This window comes from Lolium rigidum, chromosome 1 (genome assembly GCF_022539505.1).
Source record: "Lolium rigidum isolate FL_2022 chromosome 1, APGP_CSIRO_Lrig_0.1, whole genome shotgun sequence".
Classification (NCBI taxonomy): domain Eukaryota; kingdom Viridiplantae; phylum Streptophyta; class Magnoliopsida; order Poales; family Poaceae; genus Lolium; species Lolium rigidum.
This window is the reverse complement of record NC_061508.1, coordinates 355,681,439-355,692,387: the sequence shown is the minus strand read 5'-3', so window position 1 is coordinate 355,692,387 and position 10,949 is coordinate 355,681,439. Positions and strand designations below refer to the sequence as shown.

Genomic DNA, 10,949 nt, shown 5'->3' with positions numbered 1-10,949 from the left:
GAATTCCCCAGAACAATTCTACATTTCAGAATGTTACACCCTCCGATTGGCGACGATAATTATGAAACGGAAGAAGTACTTGCTAATAATATACTCTCTTCTTCTCATGAAATTTGTCTAGATACATTCGTGAAGAGATTTTCGATATTGTCTATATTATTTGCACTCATAACTCAAGAAGCAGAGGGGAGAAAAGAAGCATCCATAAACGAATTAAAACTACGATCACCAGGAGCAGGCATCTTGGAGCGATTGTGATTATATTGATAAAATGAATGATCGGGGAAGGGTTCACGCGACTCAGAGAAAAGGCGGGAATTCCGGGCGGAAAATATTGGCGGAAAAAATTAAGCGGGAACTTTAGGCGGGAAAAATTAGGCACGATCTTTTTCCAGGAAATCAACATTTATTTATTAATACATCTGACGAAATTAAGCTACAAATATAACTAAAATTAAAATACGGCTAATCACTATAACGAAATTTAAGATACAACAAGAAAGTAAAACTGAAATTAACATGCATAGCTAGTGCAATAGATCACTCTATTTTCCCTGCGTCCAGCCCTGGCCAGTTTCCCGTCTTGTCGCCGAGGCCTAAAATCCTGGTCTGATCACGGCACACTCATGCTGGCTAAGGTATGAGAATTTGTGTACCAAATAATATCGACGTCTGTTTCAAGAGTGATCTCGATAGATTGTACAAGAGAATTAAGCGGAAAAAATAAACGGAAAGTACCCTCAATCAGTGCCATCAGCAGAAAAGCGAAGAATCTGTGGAAAAGGTAATGTGGGAATCAGTGCATGCCGACACATGCCGCGAGAGCTGGTGGTGGCATGCGGCCACTGCCGATAGCAGCAGGGCCCACCACACGACGACCTCGCGTTGACGCAATTGACGATAGCTCCGGCTAGCAAACATGCCGCCGCCACTCATGACGGCAAGGGCTACCGCCACGGCTCGCGGTGGCATGCGCCATGTGTCGCTTGGCCAGCGTGCCACCACGAACAGTTTTGACAATTGCATTTATATTGGGTCTTTTCTAGCATTTTAATGGGGCAGGTGGTCTGATATGTTTAAAAAAATTCACAAAAAAAAGAGAGGCTAGTGGCAAATTCCCCTTCGTTCGGAGACAGTGAACAGTCGGGTCCTCTCCTCCTACATCGCGCCACCAAGTGGCCGGCCATGCTGCGGTACCTCGTACCGCTGCTCCTCGCGGCCACCACCGCGACCGCCACGTTTGTGCTCGAGGAGGCCACCATCGAGTCCATCCACCGCGCCTTCGCCGGCGGCGCGCTCACCTCGCGCGGCCTCGTCGAGCTCTACCTTCGCCGCATCGCGTCGCTCGACCCGGCCCTCCACGCCGTCGTAGAGCTCGACGCCGACGGCGCGCTCGCCGCCGCCGAACGCGCCGACGCCGCCCGCCTCCTCGGAGGCGCCGCGCTCCCGCCGCTCCACGGCATCCCCGTGCTGATCAAGGACAACATCGCCGCGGCCGGCGCCTTAAACGCGACGGCCGGGTCGCTCGCGCTGGTCGGGTCCCGCCCCGCGCGCGACGCCGGCGTGGTCGAGCGGCTCCGGGGCGCCGGCGCGGTGGTCCTCGGCACCGCCAGCCTCAGCGAGTGGTGTAACTTCCGCGCCCCCGGCGTCCCCGCCGGCTGGAGCCCCCGCGGCGGCCAGGGCCTGGTCAGCAGATCTGCCTCCTCCGCCTACTATTACGTTTCCTTCACCTTTGCTTCGAAGCTAGAATTGCAAGTTCATTTATCGGATCAAGGGCAAATCTGAATGACCCTAATCACTTTCTGATGTAGTAGAACCCATACGTGCCTTCAGCGACAACGTGCTCCTCCAGCAGCGGCTCCGCCATTGCGGCGGCGGCAAACATGGTGTCCGTGACGATTGGCACCGAGACAGACGGGTCCATCATGTGCCCGTCCAGCTTCAACTCCGTTGTCGGGATCAAGCCGACGGTCGGCCTCACGAGCCGTGCCGGTGTCATCATCATTTCTCCAAGGATGGACACAGTGGGGTAAAATAGACGCTGACCGAATGCTTACATCAATCTAGCAGAGTGATGTGGTTTTACTGCCTGAATATTAACCCAAACAGCACTGCAGTGTGCATTGCTTAACTGAATTACTATCAGAAACCACTTTTACCGAGTAGTTCAGCAAAAGTATAGTTGTAATGTGCCCATGTATGTTTGCTCACTTTTCTTTTATGATCTGGTGACGCCGATTCTAGTTACTTCTTAGTGATGCGATTTACTTGATGCAGCCCAATCTGTAGGACTGTTTCAGATGCAGTAAATGTGTTGGAAGCAATCGTTGGTTACGATCCACGGGATGCAGAGGCAACTCACATGGCATCTCAGTATATCCCGGAAGGCGGTTACAGGCAATTCTTGAACATAAATGGTCTAAGAGGCAAGAGGATTGGGGTTATGAGGAAGGATTTCTTCCTGTTTCCCCCCGGATCCATCAAAGAGAAGGTGTTTGGGGAGCACTTCGACACTATGAGGTGATTCATCACTCTTCTTGTGTGTCGTCAATATTTTTTATTCATAGGTATCAGTCACTTCGATTGTGCTTCACTTTCTTGTAGAACTGCGGTTATGCTAAGCCAGACAACTAATAAGTGGTGCTTTTTTTCCCGATGTTTTTAATCTATATAAGTGTAAGATCTTGTCATATGATACAGTAAATCACATAATTGATGTTCAGTTTCAAGCTTTCTCCGAGGCATGGTTATGATACTAGCTGACACAATATCATAGGTCTGGAGGTAGATGATTGATCCCAATGTTGGCACCTAAGCTGGTCTGACACACTTTACTCTTAAGCCTTTGAGAAGAACTAGTTATTGCACAACACTATTTCAGACTCCATACACTCTGAATGATATTCTGCACCAGAGAATATTATACTGTCAAAATAACGTGCCTCGAACATGGCAAGAGTAACAAGTTATGGAACAAATGCCACTGCAATGTTTGAAATTTTGAAAATGCCACTGGTTATGAGAAAGACATGTGCCTATATCCTGAATGTCGCTTAGACATCCATTTACACTTTTCATGCAAACTACTACTATATGACAGTATCAACATTGAAGAGGGATGATCAGTCACTGGGGATGATTGAATGAAAGAAGGAATGAATTATGACATGTTATCTACTTATTGGTTTTGTTGATTTTTTTGTCTGAATATAGATTAGCTTTTCCTAACTTGTGCATGCTGTTAAAAAACTCAAAGGCAATTGGGTGCCATATTGGTGGACAATCTTGAGATACCAAGCATGAATGTCATCAACGATGCAGTACAAAGCGGCGAACGTGCTCTAATGCTCGCCGAGTTCAAGCTGTCCCTCAACTCTTACCTGTCTGAGCTGGCCACCACACCTGTTAAATCATTATCAGGCATAATTGAATTCAACGACAAGCATCCTGTCGCGGTAATTACTTTATTTCACCTCATTTCCTAGTTGTTTTTCTTGAACTCAAATAAGATACTTTTGAAATATATGTTACAGGAAAGGATGGCTGAATTTGGCCAGAGTTACCTTGTGCAATCTGAAGCAACAAACGGCATTGGTCCGACTGAGGAGCGTGCCATTGCCAAACTGAACAAACTGTGCGAGGAGGGCCTTGAGAAGATTATGCTAGTCAATCAACTGGACGCAATCGTCGCTCCTGGCGCATCTGCTCATAGCCTGCTTGCCATCGGTGGCTACCCAGCGATCACCATCCCGGCCGGATACGCGTCGGATGGCGTTCCTTTTGCAATCTGCTTTGGAGGGTTGAAAGGATCAGAGCCGAAGCTTATTGAGATTTCTTATTCCTTTGAGCAGGCAACGAAAGTCAGGAGGCCCCCACCAGTATTGCAGCATTCTTCCGTTTGATTGTAGTGCTGTTTTTACCAGTTTGTCCATGCATTCACTGAATTTCCTAGTATTTTGGTAGTGAAGGTCCTAAATGTGTTTGCCTCATTATGGGGATATAATGACCTGGTAATCTGGCAATTTATCTTATGATTGGTGTGCTTACCATGTAGTAGTTCTTCAAACTAGGCCTTACTACTATAGTGCTATCTTGACTGGCTTGCTCATGTTTCAGTTGCATACGCTGACAACAAGACCACAGGCCATGTTTATGCATTTGAAGCATCTAACTTGTACGATATTTATCTTCTATGATGATTCGAATTCCCATAATGGAATTGTTCAGTTGGCCCACTATTTAGATTTTGCACCCCAACTAGAGACGCTGCATCTTGATGTGAGTATTGTTTTGTTGAACTGGAGTAACAATAGATTTTGATTTTTCTTTTGTGCGATGTGCACTTGGATTGTCTCTACCAGCTGATTTGTGGGATGTATAACAGATGGACTACATGAGGCTTCTTGACCACTGTTGGAATGGTGAGCTGACAGGGGATGGCTGTCATATGCACCGCCATGATCACCTCAAGACAGTGTACATGAGTGGGTTCAGGTGCTTCCGGACTCAAGTTGCCTTTTTTTTTTCGAGAGTACGCCAAAGGCGTACCATATCTTTATAGAAGGTAGAGGTTTGAGTACAAGAACGGCACCACTCGCTACAAGCAATGAGCGTGATCCCACACAACACCGGCTACAGACCAAACAACCACAACACAAAGCACCTGTCCTAAGCAAGTAGCCAAGCCACGTCTCAACCGACGCCAGACACCTCCGTGGAGGAGCCACTTCAAGAAGGCCTTCCTTGTCGACGCACCATCCAAAGTAGATCAATGGCGGGACAGGTCGAACCCAAGAAGCTGTCCTCCAGAAACATGCCAACAGTGGTGTGCATAGCGCCTTGAAGATCTGTCGTGGACCGCAGCGCCACCGGATTGAAACCGCAAGGGGACCCCTGCACCGTGTCTTCAAGCACGAAGCTCCCACAGAGTCACGACGTCGCCGACGCCGCCAACGTGCCGATCCGCACCGGATCGAGGCTTTCGCCCGAAGACAACCAAGCTCCAACTGAGTAGGGAGATGTCGACACTCCACGGCGACGCCTCCAAGGAGGGGAACGACACCCGGGCGTCGTCGCCACCGGCCTGACCTAAGCCGGGCATGACTTTCGTCCGAGTCCTCGACCATCTCCGAAACCCCAGAGCATGGGCAGAGCTCCCTTGAGCCTCGCACCGCTGCCGCCCCAGCGCCTCATCGATGGTGTCGCAAAAAACTGCAGACCACACACCACGCAAAGCTGAGGATCTGGTCAACCTCCCTCTCCCCCTCCAGCCCGGCCAGGCACCGCATCCACCACTCTCCCCTCCAGCCGGAGCCAACGCTGCACGCGGCGGACCTCGCCAACTCCAGGTGCCCACCCATGTCCAGCACGCCCCGGCCCAGCGGCCCAGATCGGGCCTAGGAAGCCCATATCTGGCTCGCACTCCAGCCTCCGCTCTCCGCCGCCCGGTGACCCAGACCTTGCCGAGCTCAAGGCGGTAGACCTCTGCTCGCCGAGGGCTCTCCCTGGCCGAGCTTCTCCTTGCCGCCGCCTCCAGCACCGGCCACGCCCGACTGCCTCCCGAGGGCGCCTCCTCTCCTCTCCGCCCGAGCTCTCCGCAGCAGGCCTCGCCGGACTCTTCCCTCCCACCCAGGGACAACAGCCTCCACTCATCTCCGGCACGAGCTAGGGCCGGCCGCCACGGTCGTGCCAGCTCCAGGCGACCTCCATGCAGTAGCCGCCCCAGCCCTGAAGGCCCAGATCGGGCCCGTAGACCCAGATCAGGCCCACTCTGACTCCTCCCTCTCCCCACGCCAGCGCCGCCAGGAGAGCTCCACGCGCGCCCAGGACACGGGAGCGACGGCCTCTGCTCGCCAAGGCTCTTCCTTGGCGGAGACTCTCCGCGCCGCCGCCTCCCAGTCAAGGCTCGCGAGCGCCTCCGGTGAAGCTGTCGCGCCTCGCCTCCGCCTCCCCTCCGCTGCCTACCTCGCCAGGAGCCGCCTCTCCGCCATGCGCCGCCAACCCTCCCGACCCCCAGCCCCGCGCCGCAAGGCCCACGAAGCCCCGCGCCGCCGGCCGCGCTCGCCCACCGTGCCGCCCATGGCGTCCCACCTCCGCATGTCGGGGGCCCGCCGGGGCGCGCTCGCCTGCACCTGCCGTCTTCGACGGCCAGGCGTGGCCGCCACCGCCGGCCTTGGCGGCGGCAGCGGCCGGAGGAGGAGATCCGGCGGCTACTAGGGTTTGGCGTGGGGGGCGCCTCCGGAGCCGCCCGTGCATGGCGGCCCGGGAGGAGGTTTTTTCTCGGACTCAAGTTGCCTTGGCATGCTGCATTCTGGAAAACTCTGCTGTACTTAAGCAAATGACTATAGAACCCAAGTTCAAAAGCTACTCTTTTCATCGGAACTCCAACATACCTGTTTACAGGATTCATGAATGGGCGCAACATATGTCAGAACGCTTTGGTAAAGGGATCACTGTGTTAGTAGAAGCTCCTTTACAATTGTGAGCTTAAATTTATATGTTGTCCATCTATGTAATACTAACTCTGTTTCAAAATAAGTGTGTAAACTTTGTCAAGATGTATTTTAGTGTTTAGATAGATATGTATATATAAAAATTTGAGACAAAGTAAGTGTGTCAACTCTATCTAGACCTATTTTAGTGTTTAGATACATCCGTATCTAGAAAATAGTTGCGACAAAATAAGTGTGTCAACTCTGTCTAGACGTATTTTAGTGTTTAAATACATCCGTATCTAGAAAATAGTTGCGACAAAATAAGTGTGTCAACTCTGTCTACAGTATTTTAGTGTTTAGATACATCCGTATCTAGAAAAAAGTTACGCATGTTATATGTCAGTACATCGATGTTGTTTCTCTAATTAGTGTTTAGCAGGTAAGCGCTTGTACTAAATGAAAAAAATAACTTCTCCCATGTTATGTTGTAACAGATGATCTTCCAAATAGGCTTTCGCCCCGCTATATTAATGGGGCAATCCACGATAACCCCCCCCCAAGCTGCGCTTTCCATCATATGCCCCTCTGTATCACCGACATGTGGGGCCGGATCCCACATGTCGTTGACACAAAGGGGGGCATATGATGGAAGGCGCGCGAACTGGGGGGGTTATCGTGTATTTTCCCTATATTAATATAGCACCCACACGATACAAGCATGCTAGGGCGCAGCACAACCAGGCCCAAAAGAAACGGAAGAGAAAGAAAAAAGGAAACAAATGCCGACACCGGTAGCTCGACAAGAACGATGACGACCCCGCAACCGCTGCGTCCTCCGAAGGATTCCCACCACACTCCTAGCACCTCGAACCGCCGCATACCAAAACATCACCTTCAACAAAGAGAACGACAACGACGCCGCTGCTGTCCGGAGAACTCCCGGGGTTTCCCCGCACACGGAAGGAAATGGATAGGGGGTACATCCGACGCCCTCCAAGAAGGCAAGGCGGCACCCTCGTGAGCCACCGCGTCAGAGTCGGATGAGCCGACATGGATTTCTCCCAACCCCCAAAACCACCAACCTGGACGATTCAATGAGCTCCCCCCAAACCTACCGCCCACCAACACACGCCCCCACGGTCTTGAAGTCCTCATCGCTGTCTCGCCGTGGACACCGGCGCAAGGCCTAGAGGAGGAAGAGGGAGACATCAGTGGCCCGGGGTAGCACACCACTACCGGCGGGAGGGAACAACCTCCACCGGACGACCACTACCGGCGGTCTTCACGGCAGCTCGACCGGACGAGGCAAGCAAGGACAAACCAGGCCCCTCCCGGCCCGGCCGAGCCCAACCAGGCCCGTGAAGTCCTCGCGGCCAAGCCGCAGCAGGCCGGCCGTGGCGTCGCCACCACCCTCGCCACCGCCGACGAGCCTCTTCCGCCACCGGGGAACCGCAAGGTCGGACCGGGGGCCTACGGCCCGCCAAGCCCGCATCGGGCCCAAAAGGGACCCGCATCTTGGCCCCACCACCCTCCCGGCCGCCGCTCCGCCGCCAACGATGGCGCCGCTGCGCCTCCTTCCACCCGACACACGGATCTCACGCCGCCGCATCAGACCGCCATAGGCCAAGGTGCACCGCCACGGGCCGCCCTGCGTCGTGCCAGGGCTCCACGCTCGCGGGGAAAGACCGCCCGCCGCCGCCGGCACCGCACAGGCAACGCCCGGCGGCCCGCGCCGACGGCGGCGCAGAGAGGGAGGGGCAGAACCGGGCTAGGAGGAGCGGTGGCTAGGGTTCGCCCCTGCTCGCCCGCGCGGGGGCGAGAGGAGCGAGACGGTTGGGTCGGTAACAGATGATCTGGCTCTAGTATTTCTTAACTATTAAATTGCAATCCCTCTGGTACGTGGTACGTCGTCCCGCCTGGAAAAAAACAGCGAACAAAAACGCGATGACAAAAAAAAAGCAAGCTAACCCACGGAGCCACGCACGACTCGCATCCATCCTGAGAAACGAGCACACCCGCGCCGTGGCTCCGTTGTTGCCGAGACAGAGATTTTTCTTTTCTAATCGACGTTGCCGCCGGCCGGGATAGAAACTCATGCCGCGCATCACCGCGCCACGCCAGGAGGCGTCGGTAGGAGATCTCCTACCGGGAGATTTCGCTGCCGCGTATCCGAGGACGCCGCTAGCCGGGCTTGCCGCATCCCCGAACCACCCCGCGTCGCAGCGGATGATGCCGACGACCAACGGCTGGCGAGCGCCGGAGAGCTTCCGCGCGCGCGGAGAGATGTGTGGTAGGATTGGCCTCCGCGACGGGAGGACTCCACCAAGGCAATGCCCATGGCCGCCCTGTGGATGCAGCCTATGGGTCCTACCTCCGCCGCGGGCTGGGAGACTGCACCGTCGGACGGAGTCTAGCACCGTCGCTTGCCGACTATTGTGTTAAATGTAGATGGGCTGCAGCCCATGTAATCTACAATTCCTGAAATCTCAAGGCCATCACGTTGGCAGCTTGGGACAGCCTCGAGACACACTCAAGGAAGCCTAAATTTTTGCTTGGTGCACCAACTGTGTTGGGTACGTGTCGGCTTGCATGTGCATGCTCGCCGCGTGTCCCTGGCTTCCTACGCGTGTCAATGCGGTCGGGTCGGCTTCCTCCCAGGCTATACAAGGAGACCGATCAGATCTGGAAAATAGTACTCTAAGATCTCTCTCGTGAAGTTCCTTTTGCTCTGCTACTCTCTAGTCTTTCCCATCCCGGCGACTGTGTGCATAGCCGTCCGGGAGAGCAGGCCTCCGAAACTCCGTCCGTTGAGATCCTGCACCGGGAGACGGGCGATAAGGTTTTTGGGGAGCGTCTCGGCGCGACCGCTCGCGTCGTTCGTCTTCATCATCGACGGTTCGGCTGCTTCATCGACAGATCCGACTACACCATGGGCGACATCAACAACTCCCATGGTGGTGGTGCTACTGCTGGTGCGACCTTTCCGGTCGCGATATACGTGATTTCCCTCTCCTACCTTGCACTGCTACTTGTTCCATGTTCAGATCTGATGCATGTGCATGGTCTGATGTGTATGGTTAAGTATGCTTGTGCATCTGTAATGTTGCTTTCGGTAATTAAACTCACACGGAAATTGCCTAATAATGTAACAATCCAAAAACCTTATATGCTTAGGCAATTTTCACCGTCTGGTTTTGCTGCTGCGCTCAAACCGAGCCCGTTTACATGTTCTCATTTCAAGAGATGGCAGAGTAAGACCCTCTTGTGGCTCACTTCTATGGGCGTGCACCGGGTTGCGGAAGGTACTCCTGCAGGTCCGCTTACTCCGACGAGGATAAAGCGTTCGGGGATGCCACCGTAATCTTTGTGGGTGCCGTCCTAAGTGTGCTTGGAGACAAGTTGGTTGATGCTTATCTCGCACATCCGAAATGGGAAGGAACTATGGGATGCACTAGACGCTAAGTTTGGTGTCGCCGATGCCGGAGGTGAACCGTATACTATGGAGCAGCTTCAATGACTACATAATGGTTGAGAACCGATCCGTAGTAGAACAGTGCTCATGAGATACGAGATCATGGCAAAGGAACTTGAGCTCCTCAAGTGTGTGCTACCGGACAAGTTTGTCGCGGGATGCATTGTCGCTAAGCTTCCCCCTTCATGGAGGAACTTTGCCACTTCCCTGAAACATCAGAGGCATGAGTTCTCTGTTGAGAATATCATGGGCTCTCTAGATGTTGAGGAGAAGGCGAGGGCAAAAGACAAACACACTGGAGGAACCGAGGGACGTTCTGCTGCCAATATGGTACAGAAAAATGCCCACAAATCCAAGGGAAAGAACAAGGGAGTCTCCCAGACCACCAACTTTAAGAAGGGGAAAACGGAGAAGAAAGATCCTTGCTGGGTGTGTGGCGAGACATGCCATTGGGCTAATCGCTGTCCACAACGCAAAGGAAAGAAATGTCAGGCTGGACAGAACTCAAATTCTGTCAGCATGGTCATTGGCAACACAGATGAAGGAACTACAGGGTATGGTAATATGTTACCTACCGTTCTTTCGGTGTTTCAGCCCACGGAATGGTGGGTTGATACAGGGGCCAATGTTCATTTGTGTGCTGACATCTCCATGTTTACCTCTTATCAGGCCCGAGGTTCCTCAGTAATGATGGGGAATGGGTTACATGCTACTGTTCGTGGTGTTGGCACGGCAGATCTGATGTTTACTTCGGGAAAGATCGTGCAACTGAGGAACGTGCTGCATGTCCCTTCTATCAAGAAGAATCTTGTTAGTGGCTCCCGTCTTATGAAAGACGGGTTTAAGTTGGTGTTTGAGTCCAATAAAGTTGTACTGTCTAAGTATGGAACTTTTGTTGGAAAGGGATATGAATGTGAGGGAATGTTTCGCTTCTCTCTAGAAGACTTCTGTGATAATGTTGTGAACCATGTAAGCACTAGTGTTAATGAAACTAATGTTTGGCATTCACGACTTTGTCATGTTAATTTCGGTTGTATGACGCG

The 10,949-nt window shown here is 52.9% G+C and overlaps 1 protein-coding gene across 1 annotated transcript; it reads left to right on the top strand.

Moving 5' to 3' along the window:
- Positions 1–1,185: 1,185 nt before the first annotated feature.
- On the top strand, positions 1,186–3,953 carry LOC124665549 (probable amidase At4g34880). The gene is made up of 5 exons (XM_047202950.1): positions 1,186–1,686; positions 1,815–2,029; positions 2,278–2,520; positions 3,257–3,455; positions 3,534–3,953. Exons 1-5 carry the CDS (start codon positions 1,186–1,188, stop codon positions 3,900–3,902), a joined length of 1,527 nt encoding a protein of 508 aa, XP_047058906.1. The 3' UTR covers positions 3,903–3,953.
- The last annotated feature ends 6,996 nt before the right edge of the window (positions 3,954–10,949 follow it).